The 15,962-nt window shown below is 37.6% G+C and overlaps 1 protein-coding gene across 1 annotated transcript; it reads right to left on the minus strand.

Moving 5' to 3' along the window:
• Nucleotides 1-1,930: 1,930 nt before the first annotated feature.
• Nucleotides 1,931-11,549, minus strand: LOC116267621 (probable galacturonosyltransferase 6). The gene is made up of 6 exons (XM_031649476.2): nucleotides 11,213-11,549; nucleotides 10,352-10,491; nucleotides 4,811-4,921; nucleotides 4,577-4,727; nucleotides 3,470-3,744; nucleotides 1,931-2,521 (listed from the first exon to the last, which is right to left on the minus strand). Exons 1-6 carry the CDS (start codon nucleotides 11,474-11,476, stop codon nucleotides 2,281-2,283), a joined length of 1,182 nt encoding a protein of 393 aa, XP_031505336.1. The 5' UTR covers nucleotides 11,477-11,549; the 3' UTR covers nucleotides 1,931-2,280.
• Between the last annotated feature and the right edge of the window lie 4,413 nt (nucleotides 11,550-15,962).

Raw genomic sequence — 15,962 nt, forward strand, 5'->3', positions numbered from 1 at the left:
GATCAAATTTTAGGTAGGATGTCAATGGATTAACAAAAAAAAGTAGCCTTATATGAATCTGAAATTGGGTTTCACAATGCGATCCCCTTCCGAATCCATTTTTACACTGATATCTGAATTTGAATTGAATTTGATTGTTTTTCAAAATGTAAGAGCATTCGATATAGATCTTTGTTTAAAATCAAATCCGACTGAATTTGAATCAAAATCAACTCGAATATTTATGTATATCTGAATCTAAATCCAATCGGATGTTGTTTTTTAAATCTGATTCAATCTGATTTCTTAGTCAAATATTATTATTATTTTTTTCTATCTGATTTTTTCAAATGGTTCAACCATTTCATTAACCTACCCCAAAATTTATGGTAGATCCATACAACACTTTTTAATATGTTCCATGAATCTATCCCAGGCTATAGACAATATTCATGAAATAATTACACACAGTTCTGCTTGCCAAACGAACCCTAATTCTTTTTTTCCCCAGTGGATCTTGCCCAAATTTCAACCGATTTTCCACGAGAATTCAAGACTAATATATAATTGAAATTCGGTGAAAGATCCGATGTGATAACATACAAATGTCGTATCTTCTGCTGATTGGTATTTGAATAATGCTGTTTTAAAGTAAGGTCTGAATTTAGATCGGATTGCATAGATTCTGATTAAGTCCAATCAGGCACAGGTTGGATCGTGTTCAAAGCATTGGCGTCCATATTTGCAACCCTTATTTTGAGCCCATGTCCTGTGCATCATCAAAAATACTCTTTAACTACGGACAATAAGAACGTCAATGGATTAGATTCAGACTAGATTTAACATCCGATTAAGAAATTAGATTAGATTTACATTTAAGAAGTGACATCCGATCATATTCGATTGGATTTAAAACAATATCCAATTAGATTCCGATTCAGGTTCGAGAATCAATATTGAACATATCATAATGCAGCTCAAATTTATTTTAGTATTTAAAAGTTGGATATGGATCATATTCAGATTGTGAATCTAAATTCCGATTTGGATATGATATTAGGCTTCTCTTTATTCATATTTTATATTAAACATGTAAACATCTGATCGTTAAAGAGTACATCCTATTAAAATTAGATTCTCCAAAATCCCTACCGGCAATGTAACACGTACGTTTTATCACAACCGTATTCGGTACTCTAATTCTCAAAACTTTGAATATATCACTCATATACTCTAAAAACATATAAAAATGCTAATAAAGATATAAAATAATAGGAAAACAAAGGAGGTGCTAAAACACCAATATCACAACCAAATTGACTTTTGAAAATACGTGTTTATTGCCTAAAGAGGTGTAGCACAACAGGAGAAAGGTGGCGCACATCCAAAGAATCTAAGGTTCGAAGCATGGGGTCGCTGTCACATTCCTATATGTCACTCCTCTAGGTTGTAAACAGTGCTAAATGTGATAATCAAGTTCAAAAATGTACTGTAGGTCCACCCAAACCTTGAAACAAGGCAGAAGTTTGAAAGCATAAGAATATTGCCGTGGAGGTTTTACACTAAAGATGGCTTCTCTCTTTAGTTTCTCCCAAGTATAACTTTACAAAAAACATACGTGTTTGTTAGGATCTTGCCCTCTTATCATCATTGGAAAATGTTCTTGATGACAAACAAAGCCAAGCTGAAAAGAATTAGATATATGCTTAATATATGATAAGTGATTAGTGCATGTAAAGTTTTAAAGGTTCTCAAAACCAAGACAAGACTAGTCTTGGCCAAAGTTGGCAAAGCTTAAAATTGGACAAAAGTGGCATGAAATGCACTTACTGCAAAACACGACTTTGGTCGTGTCAAAGGCTTATGGCTTTTCTCATGTCCACGGTTCACCGTGTTCATACAAGTGTGGTTCAAAAAAAAAAATCAGCAACAAACTGAAAGAATAAATAAATAGTGCATAAAATTCATTAATTAAACAATTTATTTGAATATCTAAAAAATAGTTTAAAACTGAAATGTGATCGAACAAGACAGTGACATAAAATAATAAGCGAACTTTACATGCCTAAACTCACAGAGCTAAGATTCTATAAACTAAGCCATTTGGAACGATCAACGACCAAGAAAGCAAAACAAATAGCATAATCAAGTTTGAGAACATTTTCAGCGACCAAACAAATTTTCTACTAGCAGCGAGCTGTACACGTTCTGCTCAGACTCTTGCGCCATATACTACACCATTAAACCTATCCAAGAGCACAAACTCAGCAGCCTGAAACTCTGAATCGGTACAAGGGATCTTCAGTAATCCAATATTCGATCTGCTGATGGAGGAAAGTACTGTTTCCAGATGGAACCAAAACCTGAAAACTGAATAGCTTGGTCATCTCTATCATGTCCAGTGCATTCCTTCTTCAGCCCATCAAATCGAAGAATTTTGGCCGCATTGCTCTTCTCCAGATCTTCAATCTTCCAAACATCAGGAAGTTTGACATATTTATCATAAAAAGCCACAGAGATTGCCGGATTAGTGTGCTCTATCCTGAACATAATTAGAAAAACAGACAAATCCATAAAGCAAAAATAGGCACTGAAATTGAGGATGAGCCGCATAAAACATCACAGATTAGAGTAGCTTAATCCATCAGTTTCAGGAAGATCAAGATTCACGATGAGAAAAATGCAGATCCACACTAAAGGATGGTAATTGGTAACTGAAAAAATTAAATAAGATGTGTCATGTGCAGCCTCACGGTGGTCAATATTCCAAAGGAAAATTTTCAAGATATGACCAACTAAGTTGGGGATGGAAAAGAACCAAATTTAAACGTTATTGAAAACACACCAAAACTTTCACAAGAAATTTACCACTCCACCTCCGAACCCAACGAACACAACTAAATTTCTGAATAATTTCCAAATGCAGGCTAAGCTTTGTAAACCCTTTAAGAACCACATAAAAAGTTTTTGTAATATTAGAAAGATGCACTATTTTTTTCATCCTAGTTCAAAAGGTGCATCTAACTAATTTAGATATCGCCAGAGATGCCTATCTAATTGGGATATGGTCAAATGCACTGTATGAGTCGTATGGCTAAGGGCATTGATGGGAGAATCATAACCAAACAAACAATTAGCTTGCAGAGGAAAATAACTTATGGTTATTTAAGTCGTCCCAACTATTAATCAAACTTGCTTTACATAAAAAAAACACCATCCCAACAATTAGGATATAATTCATTTTTCATGTTCTCTGTTTATATACAAGTTCTTGAAACATGGAACAACAAGAGCACATGCAATATTTCCATGCATCTGTATGTTCATTATCAAAACTGTACCAACACACAGAGATGGCATTATTCCAGGCCATCCTTGCATGTAGATGAGCCACTGCATACATGTGTACATGTGTTTGCGTGTGTCTTTGATGGTCCAGTAAACATAATAAGCAGCCGAAAAAATAAAAGAAGCTTTCTGAGGGAAAAACCTGGATTTTCTGTTGCTGAAAACCTTGTCCCACCACAAAATGGATTCCAAAATGTCATTTTCCAGCCCATCTGAATTTATTAGAAGCACACCAGTATTGAGTACACATGCATTTTTTTCATAAGGCAGACTAGACACCCAAGGCTTTTCAGCTAATCTTTGCATAGCCTCCAGAACTTCAAAATTAACAAGGCTACTTAATGTAATGCTGCATTCCTCAATAGCAGCAATTGCATGCTTAGTTAGGTCAATGCCAAGAAGCTCTTCCACGCTGCCCTGTACATAAAATAAGAAACTGGGTCAATAAATTCGAGGGGCTTCCCAGCCAAGGGATAAATTTTTAAATGCCAAATTCCAAATGCAAAAGATTTGCTTGTTTAATTTCCTCCTATGACCCTCATGCTCCAGAAAATATCAAGTGAGAGCCTGCCATAACTTGGCCCAGGTAATGCAATTCAGTCTTCATACTCTTCCACATGGTACTGCAGGAAGTTCACCAAGTCAAAGGTTGACAAGTACTTCTACTTGCTAAAGGTTATTATGAGAATTTAAAGAAAAAGTAAATGATTCGCATCCATGCAAGCAACTGCATTGGCCTGATGTTTTTTCCTTTTTGATAGCTGCAATTAAATGTTGGACCAACATCAGGACAAACATGAAATATGGGGCCTTCTTCCAAATTATGGCAAAATACATCCTCAAATCAAACTTTTCTGAGACTAGAGTCTATAGACAAGCAATAACCATGAATGCAGAAACATTTCTAGGGAACCAATTGTGCAGCCTGTAAGAATTTGGATTTAAGCAACAGTACTGACACCAGCAGACAAGAGGCTTCATCATAACATAGATTTCAGAAGATTGAACTATATAACACAAATATCAAAAGACATATATCCTCCATAGCTGAACCAGAAAAACCTAAAAAATTATGGACCAGCATGTTAAAATTTTCAACTCCAGTCAAAATGCATGTGATTGAAAATATTCAAATATATGCACAACACAAAGTGCGTGGGGAAAGGATACAAAAGGAGCAACCTTGGATTGGAAATAAAAAAAGCATAAATAATTTGGTTCAGTATGCACAAGGAAGAAAAAAGAAAACCTTGATGATTACGTCGCCTGGAACATACATGAATCTCTTCAGATGCGGGTACACTTTTGGAATCACAAAAGGTGCTATTTCATGAAGGGAAGTCCAGCTACCTTTGGCATCAGTAGTAGTAGTACCCAATTTCTCAATGACTTCCTTATGTCTATTTAAGAAGACAAGCCATCAATAATGCAGATATAACCTGGTAATTGGTATTTGGATTATTTGCCCAATAGACTATCATACCCAAGTATTTCAATGTCAGAATGTGGAAACAAAAGTTTCAGCTTGTAGTAAGTCGGTTTTTCTTCCTCCTTATCTGGTATGAAGAAATGGAAATAAAGATTTTCCATCATCCTGAAACAAAATTGAATAAAAATTGAGAACAGGAAGACAATGAAAAATGATGAGTAGCAGGCGCTAGTGGGAGAAATGGAAGCCACTCCATCTAGCTATACAGGATATATCAAGTTCTGTACATGCTCTGTATGGATAAATATGCAGAGGAATAATACTAGAGGAAGATTCAGGACAAGCATATATCAGCCTTACAAAGCAAATGAATAACCCATCTACATTTGCATTTTATGCAATCATCAGTAAAAGTAGCATATCTAGTACGAGAAACTAACTACTATTCAGTCCAGTCCAGACCACCTGCTGCAAAGCAAACCTAGGCTCAGCAAAGGTGGTATAAATGATACATATGTTGATGCCTAACCCTGCAGATAGCAAAATAAGTCAAAGCATGGAGGAAGTAGCAATGCCCGTCGTCTCTCGCAGAGTAGTTGGGAGCCCCGTCGTTCTCGCCTGACGATGGGAGGAAGACGCGGCTGAGTCTCCACTTCCTCCGGTCGAAAATAGGGGAACTCCGGCGGAGGGTTTTGACGCTGGATTTGGAACGTCTGCCGGCAACGGAGCTCCAGCGGAAACCCTTTCCAATGATGTGCATTCCTGATTCCACGTTACGCCCAATGCCCTGTCGTCTCTCGCAGAGTAGTTGGGAGCCCCGTTTGCAGCAGGTAACGCCTGGAAGTTCTCCGTTTTACTCTGTGAGTACTGCAAAAACAAACATAGCATTCCTTTGATCTCATCCTTGAACTCATTGAGCCTTTCGTCCATTCTCCTAGTTGCAGTAGCAAGGTCTCGCCTGATGTGGGCAATCTCAAATCCGTGCTTTGCCACAGTTTCCTGTAAGTTTTCTTGACTTTCCCTTTCAGACCACACGATTTCTGTTTGATCGTTCTCATTTACATTCGATGCAGACTCTGTATTTTTTTTTTTCTGCAGCAGAGTCGTTCGCCTTTTCTTTTTCTTTATCTCTTGCTTCTTTTGTAGCAGTCATGTGCACGGTAGGAACGGAGCCTTGCTCTGATACCAAACTGATGCAGCACTGCTTGCAAAACAGACTTTGCAACGCCAACTTGCAGAAGACAACAAACTTTCTAAACTAACTAGTTACACTAGGCGACAAGAAGAAAGTAGAAGATGGAAGCAACACAAAACGAAAATAAAGCTTTTCTTCATTCGACATCAAGTGTATACAAAATAACTTTGCCGCCCATTTATATGGACGAGAATAGCAACAGGTCCGGTCCTGAACAAGTGCTCGAATCCAAACAGACCCACTTAGATACAAATGAATATACTAACAAAATGGATAACAAAATAACATATGTAAATCAAAGTTACATTTCAACCCTTGGTCCGCCTCGAGTATCTACGCAGAGGCACCTCCTCTCGTGTAAGCTCTAGGTCCATAGGGGATCCCACGGTTGAAAGCTCATGGACTGCACTGATGCCCGAAGGTGGAACCTGAGGCGAGGAAGTGGACCCAGGAGAGTGACGGGTCTGGTCCTGCCCTGCATTAGGTTGGCTGGATGGAAGGCTCAGATCTTGTCCTACGCAGGCCGGCTATGCCTTATTCGGTATGTGTTGATAACTTTGCTTTACTATTGGATGATGGCCTTTAGATTGCCTAATGTCGTATTAAGGAGAATCAAACAAACTTGTATTAAGTTCTTGTAGAATGAGGAAGGAGGTTCTAGACACATGCATCTAATTAAATGGAAGAGACTGTGACTTCCTCTAGGAGAAGAAGGTTGGAGGAAGTGAACAGAGCGATGGTCCCTAGCAGGTGTAGTCGTCCTTTGACTAGTGGGGATCCTTGGGCTAACATGTTTAGGGCCCGTTCGATGGCCACTGCTGCCTCCCTTGGTCACCTCCCTCCTGCCTGCACACGACGCCCTCTCATCCTCCTGCTCCCCTCGTCGTCTCCCTCACCCTCTCACTCTCCTGTTCCCCTCATCGGAGGACATTGATTGGAGATACCATGGCGTCGGAGGATGAGGGCAGCTGCGTCATCATCGAGAGCAAGGCCATCGCCGGCACCATCCGCAGCGAAATTGCCAAGGATGTGCAAGACCTCTCCCAGAAATACAACAAAGTAAGGAACATTCATCTTCACCTTACTTCCTTCTCACTTCTTTAGTTGGCCCAAGGACATTAGATTCTGTCTTTGCATTGCCGACCATCTTTGATTTGGCGTTCTGTTGACCTACTAAATAATAGATTTATTTTTGATTGAGTATGCGATTCAGATGCTTGTGGAATTCGAAGGCAAAGCACTGAAATCACCCTTGTTTACTGCTCTGAAACATTATTTTTGGCATAAGGTGGCACAGTTGTCGATGATTTAATCTAGATGCAATTTGTTTTTTTGAGGAGTTTGTAGGTGAAAAATTGCAAAAGAGGTGGCATTCATTTGTTGGATTCGGACCAGTACTACTAGGGATGATTTTTGTCACACCGTCCAGTACCACCCACAAAATGGAGAACAGTTAAAGGGCAGTGAAGCAGAGGTTGGAATTTTTGTTACTGTTGAAAGCCTGTTATATTGGTTATAAATAAAGTCCAGCGCCAAGATTTTGGTTCTCATTCGTGTTGCTATGCAACTCGGTGATTTGTTTTGGGATGATTTATGAAGAAATCCATAATTTTTATGGTATTATGGGTTGTACAGTCCATTTTCTGATTACTGGTTTTGGCTTGGAGTCTTGTTGTGTAAGAGACTAGAGCTGTATTTTCCTTCCGATTGGGAATATTCTTAGATGGGGTATTTTAGATACTGTGGTTTTGAATCTTTGATCAGCATCTGTGTTTGGGTTTGCTTAAGTACATTGATGTTTGATGTTATGTCGATGAACAAACCGAATCAGTATCTTGGTTGTTAGTTTGTGATCATACGAGTCACTTAAAAGTCTGATTTTGCTTCATTTGGGAAATCATACCTGTTTTGACCTATGTCAGAGAGAAAAAGATTTGTCCAGCGAGCTGAAAGTGAAGATCGATGACCTGAAAGACAAAATCGAATCCCTTAGGAACCAGAAGTTTGAGCTGAAAAATCTGTTCAGCACTTGCTATGCCCTTATGTTTGTTGATACAAAAATCTGTTGGTTCATAGGAAAATCTGAACATTTGTTATGTTCTGTTAGCATAAATATGTTCTGTCTAACTGTTTTTGAATTCGGGTAGCATTCTTCATTTAGAAAGTAAACTGAAAACTTAATGCAAGTAAAACTTATCATATTTTGTTGATCACTATTACCACATGTGATGTTTAAATTTTACCACATGCATCTATGCTTTTGTTTGTCACTGTTGTTTATGTGCTAGATCAATTTTTCTCTTCTTCTAGAAAATCTGGAAATATGTTCCTTATATCAAACTAAGAAATACATTTCTGAAAATCTAGAAATATATTTCTTTATCATCAAACACAGAAATATATTTCTGAAAATATATTTCTCAGTCATCACACACACATCAAAATGAGAATCGGAAAGATTTTTCTCATTCCATTTTTTCAGAAAATATATTTCCAGAAATATATTTCCAATTCGAGATTTCCAAGCCATCAAACGGGCCCTTAAGGAAAAATATTTGATCTCTCATAGTCTTTTGGACACTCAAAAGATCACCTAATCAAAGTTGGGGCTGGAAATGATTGCAGTGGGGATGGAGCTGGATTGGAAACAAAATGAGTGGAAAGTAGGAAATGGAGAACAGATCAGGTTTTAGACTAACCAATGCCTAGGGCAAGTCTTCATCCATAGAGTTGATGAGAATGGATATGCCATAATTTGTAGTGATGTTAAAAACAGTATTCAAGAGCAACTTTGCGTTAACCAGGAAAGTCCGTCCTTTGCTATTGCTACGCAACTTGGAGTGTCCATTGCTAATATTAGGTTATGTGATGCCGAGGACACCGGTTTGGAGTGATGGTGGCAAGGAGAGCTTCAAGGCAAGAGAGATTATCAACAAGTGTAGAGTTCATGCTCCAGGGGGCTAAAGAATGGTGGCGGAAGAAACTTTGGACTAGCCAAGCCCCATCCAAGAGTTGTTGGCATTCCCTAAATCGTTTGTGAAGGTAGGATCCCCACCCTTGGCAGGATCCAGAAGGCTGGGGTTTAGCTGCTGAGAAGACGAATGCATGTCTTTGTAACATGTAAGTTAGCAAAGGAAGTTTGGAGGTATATAGATGCAAAGTTTGGTAGAGTTAAATTGCCCCAAGGTGAGATTATATATGAGTTTAAGAGATGGATGCAAGCAAAGATCTTGGTGAAGTGGAGGTGTCAATGCTGGAGGATGTCCTTCTTAATTGTCTGTTGGAGTATGTGGCGTCTTATGAACAGATGCTTCCATGACAGTATAGAAACCCCGGTAAGCAGGTTCAAAAGAGAGGTTTGGAGGAGCTGCTGGATAGCTTTTCCTCTGTCAAGTGACCTCCTGAGACAGAAATTAAACTTAGAATTTGGATAGAAACTGGGTTTTACTGTGAAGACACCATCAATTCGGCTAGAAATGGCTGATTAATCAACATTTTTAGAGTCAATACCAGGCATGGACTGAAAATTGCAGGCTTGAGCAATGTGGGTAATGGGCAACTGGGTTGTGTGGTGATTGTCAAGGATCATGGAAGGATTCACGAAGGAGAAATGAAAGTTTTGGAGTGCATTCTTAGATTCCATAAGGAATATCATGGTGACTATCTATTATTTCCCGTATCAAAAATTGGATGAGGAAAATTAGACAGGGTTGGAAGGGCGACGGCTAAATGCAGGTTGGAGCAGGTGTTTTGATCAAGTTCACGTGAGAATTTCTATGGAGCAGGGTCTTGGTACAGTTGACATAAGCCGACTGATTATGGATCATGACAATAACCTTCACGACTATTTTGCTGACTTGAATATGTAAATACATAGCTTGTAGGCTATGTTCTGTAACAATTTTTTTGGTGAAGGGTTGGGCAAATCCTTTGTGCTTATTGTTAAATGTCTTTTTCTGGTCTTCCCTTGTATATAACCATCTTGTTGAAATAAAGGCAGGGGGCCTAAACCCCAAGCAAGCTGTTTACTTCAACTAAGTTAAGTCATACATAAAAATCAGCATTCTCTGTCAGAAGGGTCAAAATTTACATAATATCCTTTGTAAAATTTTTTGGGCTTATAAATGTAAGTTTACACAAATAAATGAATGCATGCATACTGGTGTCTATGTCTGTTTCGTCTGCATATATGCCTACACAATATATGATCCTCTGTTAGAGGAATCACAAAAGAGATGGTCATATTACTTATATCCTCCACAACCGGACGCTTTAAATAGCTTGCATACTATATAACTGAAACCAAGCCGCTAGCAGATATATAAACTACTCATTCATTAGAACTTAGAGCTCATGTTATCGAAATTACTTTTTGTCATACACAATAAGAATGTCTATACCTCGAGCTTGAAATTGTGGAATTGATCAGAACCACAAGTGGCCGAAGATCCAAGCAGTCGATCCACGAAACTATATGCATGTCAAGCACTGAGGTTGAACTTGGTTGTTTTAAGTTATCAGGATGCTCCATCTTGCCGCGCTGCAATGTCAGTGTCTCCCCTTGTCAAATAGCTCCCATAAAATACATTTCGGTTTAGAAAAAATTGCATATTACAAGTACTTCTGTAAAAGAGGAAGTCATTATTATCAGCCCGCAATGAGCATACCCACTGCACAACCGCGCGTGATTACTATCCTCCAAAACAATCCCAATTCGCACATCTCAAATTCATTAACCGTGTCTTGAAGCCGTCGTTCCAATGGCCATTCCCAAATCATAAAAGTTAGGTAAAAAACGTGAAGTACGACTTAACTTAAGCAGGAAGAATCGAGACACTGTCGTTCACCTGTTGCAGCTACCAAAGCTCTAGGTACTTGCTGCGCTAGAAACAAACCAAAAATTAAAACCTGAAATTCTGCAGGCTGCTGATTTTGCATGCATCAGTCTAGGCCTCACCTTAGGCACTCACCGCCCATAATTTAAACTAATGCGGTTCGAAACACAAGAAACCCAATTTTAATGAGACAAAGGTCCTTATTTTCATCCTCACAGCAGGATCCCCAACCAATGGATCCACCAAAAAAGGTTGCGGAAGCTTTTGGCCGTTGAATTTTCCTTTTTGAAGGGAAAGGAAAAATTCTAAACCCTAAACGAAAGCGAACGAGCAAGAGAAAAGTACACTAGTACAGAAAACTGGCGACAGCACTGGAGTCCGCCAGAGAAGAAAATCAGATAGAAGAGAACAAACAAGAGGACTTACGGCGTCGAACGGAATCCAACGACGGAGCGGATCAGAAGGATTTCGGTAATGTGTGGGCTGCATGAACTGCAGAGAGACGAGGAAGAGGATGGCGAAGAAGGCACAGATGGTGAGGCACAGGCGGGCCTTGGGCGGCGGGTCGATGTCGCCATGAATCGGTGGGCGTTCAGTCGACGGCGGAGGAGAGGAAGAAGGCGGCGACGGGAAACCGATTCTCCTCCTGGTAATCCCGATACGGGATGTATCGCCTCCCGGCTGAGACATCGGCGCACGCCGTCGTCACCCTCGGTCGTCCCTCGTCTTCTCACCGCTCGCCAATTCCTATGGAGACCCAAATATCGACGTGATAAATTGATGTACGAATTGGATATTGGCATTTAAACTTGCAGCATGCCGAATTGTTTGTTTCCCATTTCTTATTATTTTTAAAACAAAAAACAGTTTGAATATGTTAGACTCATAATTTTTTCACATATTCGTCGGATGTTGCCCGCACGGTCCAAAAATTATAATTTATCATTAAAACACTATAAATTGTTGTTAAAAATATAATAAACTGGAGCTATACTACGAGACGTTCCTAATGCATATTTAGCTAAAGAATTTTAATGATGGTTTCTAATTTTTGGTGGTAGGCTATTTGTGAGTTTCATATAATTTATATCTTTTTTTAAGGGGTTATTTAACATTAGGAACATTCTGTGAGTGTTTCATGAATTTACTTTAAAATTAGTTTAGATTCAAAAACACATAAACAAGTATTTCATGAGTAAGGTTGTTTTTGATACCAAGCAGCCCCTTAAGTTCATATATTATAATGATTTTTGAAGTCAATATTCAACAACTAACTGCTGTATTTGATTGATTCAAATTATTTGGCTCGACAGTATTGGATCAGTTGTTATGAAAACCAAAGCCAATCCATATATGAACCAAACCAGTTTTTTTCTTTTTTCAAAAAGCGTGATTTAGCACAGTTTTATGGGTTTCAACTTAGAAACATATGTGAGAGAGAAAGAGAGAGCTGAATAAAATTTTATTAAAAGAAAGCACATCTAAGAGAGTTGAATGAGAAAATACCAAAAATTTAATAAGCAAAAGTATGAAAGTGAAAGTAAAAAATCAGAGTTAATTTTGCGATACACCTGAAGAACTGCTTGAAACTTTAAATGAACAAAATGCAACAGACAATGAAAATCATAGGTAATGCCACGAAAGAAAACATCATTACATATAGTCCGAATAGTCCATATAAGAGGAAGGAGAGTTGATAGATTTTCTAAAAGCTGCAAAAAAAAATTTCTTAAAAAAATAGACTAGCTTCATAGAAAGTCTCTCTCTCTCTCTCTCTCTCTCTCTCTCTCTCTCTTAAGTTGAGTACCCATTTTTTAGGAGACTTTTCCGCTAACATAGGAAAACATGTTCCCACATTTTATTAGAGGAGGATTTTGGTAATTTATGGGAGGAACTTTTTTGGATTCCACTTCTACTCTTATAGAAGGAGAGTCTTCCATTTAAACCAGTAAAAAAAAAAATATTTTAGTCATTTCTAGCTCATAACACATGGCCCTTGTTAGGACATAACATATGACATGATCCAGCCCATTTTAATTATATTAGCTCCTCAGGAATTATTGGAATGAACACTCATATGCAGCATATATTTATTTTTAGTTGCAAGATAGAGAGAGCCATAGAGATTATTAAAGTAATTTATCATTTTTAGTTGTATTGAAAGTCGGTTCATATTTGGACTTGAAAATTTTAAACTGGATCCAAAACATGATAGTTAGCGGGTAAGACATTCCTTTTACATGTAACTGGATTGAGTCTTTATAATGGTCCAAAGAGGCAGAAGGGTACAATGAATCTATGTTGATGTATTGCTAAAGCTCAAGGTAGCAATTTCTTAAATTTTAGCTTCTGATGAATTTGAAACAAAGCCTTAATGCAACCCACATCAAGTGGTGAAACTGCAAAAGTTTTAGAGGAAGAACCAATGGATTGGAAGAATGCATATTGTTATTCTTCTGGAGCACTTGCGAAGATTGCTATGTAAGACCTAATGGAGCTAATGCTACCAAGATTATATTGATCTCTAAAATCTAACAAGAACACCAATTGAAAGTTTTTATAATGCAAGTTATAAATTTATAGGAATATTGCGATAGTATTGAACAAGTTGAGAGATACTTTTCATTTTTTAGATGGTACCCTTTTCAGAAGAGAGGTTTATGCAAGAAAAAATATATATCCTCATTACTCATAAATTGGTCTAGGGGAGCGGGATAAATACCCCACCACCCAAGTAAGAGCCCACCCGGCCCCCTTTTTCCACAATTGGCAAACCCGTGACTCGGACTCGGATTGGAAGATGACCGGGTCACTGCGTCAGTGAGTTGGTACATCGACTCAATGAGTTGACTCGTCGACTCGATCGAGTACTCAAATAACGAAGATGTAAATCATAGCAGCTGAATCAAACGAGTCAAGGCCGAAAACAGGGGCGAGCCGGGCCAACCTTGACTCATGGCTGGATTTGTTGGCGATCCGAGCTGACTCAGGCAATTGCTGAGTCAACTCAGACAGTTTGCCAACTATGCCTTTTTCCCCTTGTCACCATGGTTCAACATCATATCAATTGGTGCTCGGTATGGAGTCCTCAATGCATAGTAACACATATGTACGTAGGTTTCACCCCATTAATACAAGCGAGGTTGATGCCCTTACTACTTGAACTAGTGACTGGTGCATGCTTGCCAGTGGCCTCAGATGGTGCACCAATCCTCTTCGAATCCATAAAAAAATTCATAACATCAAATAAGAAAAAAAAAACATATTTTATGTTCAAGGGTGGTCATGCAATGACTTACATAATGAATACAAATTTAGAATAATGAAAACAAACACCAAAAAAGTGTAGTTTTGACTACTCATCACTAAGAATAAACATGGCTATTAGCATTTTTCCCATACTTCTATTTCAGGCACAAAAACACTTCCTCAAGCAAAAATGACCCTAAAAACTTAGATTTCTTTAAGATGAAGATCCATGCAAAGGGAACTTACCTCTCTGGCTTCTTGGTGAGAAAGAGGAGAATATCAAATCTATTTGTTAGACAATGGAAGCACAAATTCAATATGATATCATGTTTCTAAAAATTTTGGAGAATTATACAAGTCAAGGGAAATCTCAATGAAGTAGTGGAAGCATAGAGATAACCATTTCTATTTTTAGGATAATTGATATGGAATGGAGTGCTTGGGAGGATTGGATGAGGTGATAATGACGTTTGTTTAAGAGATCTTCTTTACAACATGTCATACTTTTTGTTTCCTCATACTACAGACCTCCAAAGGTGTAAAAAAAAATTGAGACACAAAAAAAAAGACCAACATACATGATAACAATGAAAAGTGGTAGAACTTTGCTTTTGCAATTCTTGGAGTACATGAAGATCTTAAGAAATGAAGGAGGGAACAATGTATGTCCCATAAAGTGGAGGAAAAGGATTGCTTAGTACCAAATCTAGTGCAACACAATGTCATTCTATATTGAGTGTTTGAATGGTACTATAATTGTGGATATAATTATCAAATGAAGACTACTGCCTAACAACTTCAAGATTGAAAAAAAAAATTATGTTTAAAGTAATATAACAGATAAGTTTTTCTCAAAGGCTTATTCAAATGCTTTTTCTCAATTTGTCCACCACCAACCAAGATCCCATTTAAGAACTAGAAGACATTATAAATCAGACCTAAATTATACCCAAAAAAGGTAGCACTAGCCTTGAGTTTCCAGGTTGTAAGTTTCAATCAAATACTAGCTCAAATTTAAAATGTAAACAAGTAATTTTGGCCAATTCGCTATAGAATATACATAGAACTTCCCATGCCCACATTGGATCTGGTTTGTTGTTAGTACTCATATTGGTTTTCAAATGGATCAAGTGTCATCAATATATGCTAAACCTCTAAAAACCTTTGCAGATGCATATAATTCTCATGTTTTCCAACATTTTGATGTTAATTTTGCACTTTAAAACTCTTGATCTCATAGCTACATAACATAAGAACTGTCCATAAATAAATTGAAAGACTACTTTAAAAAAATATTTCTAAAAATGGGTCATATGTTCAAAGTAAAAAACATATAACTTATTATGAGTTAATCCAAAGCAGGTTATATGTGTGTTAGGCTATATGTCAGTCAAGTATTGCAGCTGCTATTATATTATTTCCATCTGTTTGTGCAACTTGAAGGTGTCTTCATTGCTTCTATACGTACCTTAAACAACTATTAAAAGGTTGTTATGTTCTGGTCATATAAAAATACCGGTCATATCAAAATACATTGCAATAAAATGTAACTTTTGGGGTGAATTCATAAATACAAACTACACTTGAAGCATTGGTATCCACTCATGACCTTGGGTTTTCCTAGAACATATTTGTGGTGTATTTATCTTTATCTAATTGCATTACACTATAGATAAATCAAGACACAAATTTCAACATTCTTCATAGTTTTTGCCATCATTTTTTTTCAAATGGTTTCTATCATTAGTAGTTAGTTGTGAATAAGACGTTATCGCATCCGCCATTTGTCTTTGTATAGTAAACATATGTCTTTTTTAACGCAACTTCATAATTCACAACATTCTTCATGGTCTTTGTCATCATTTTTTTCAAATGATTTCTATTATTCATAGTTGTGAATGACACATTATCACATCTATCATTTATC

The sequence above is a fragment of the Nymphaea colorata genome, chromosome 14 (assembly GCF_008831285.2).
Source record: "Nymphaea colorata isolate Beijing-Zhang1983 chromosome 14, ASM883128v2, whole genome shotgun sequence".
NCBI classification, from domain to species: Eukaryota; Viridiplantae; Streptophyta; class Magnoliopsida; order Nymphaeales; family Nymphaeaceae; genus Nymphaea; species Nymphaea colorata.

Coding starts and splice junctions, on each gene's coding strand:
- LOC116267621 (XM_031649476.2), bottom strand. CDS start 11,476: ATGTCTCAGCCGGGAGGCGATACATCCCGTATCGGGATTACCAGGAGG. Junction 4,728..4,810: donor TCTGACATTGAAATACTTGG/GTATGATAGTCT, acceptor CTTCTTAAATAG/ACATAAGGAAGTCATTGAGA. Junction 2,522..3,469: donor TTCAGCAACAGAAAATCCAG/GTTTTTCCCTCA, acceptor AATTATGTTCAG/GATAGAGCACACTAATCCGG.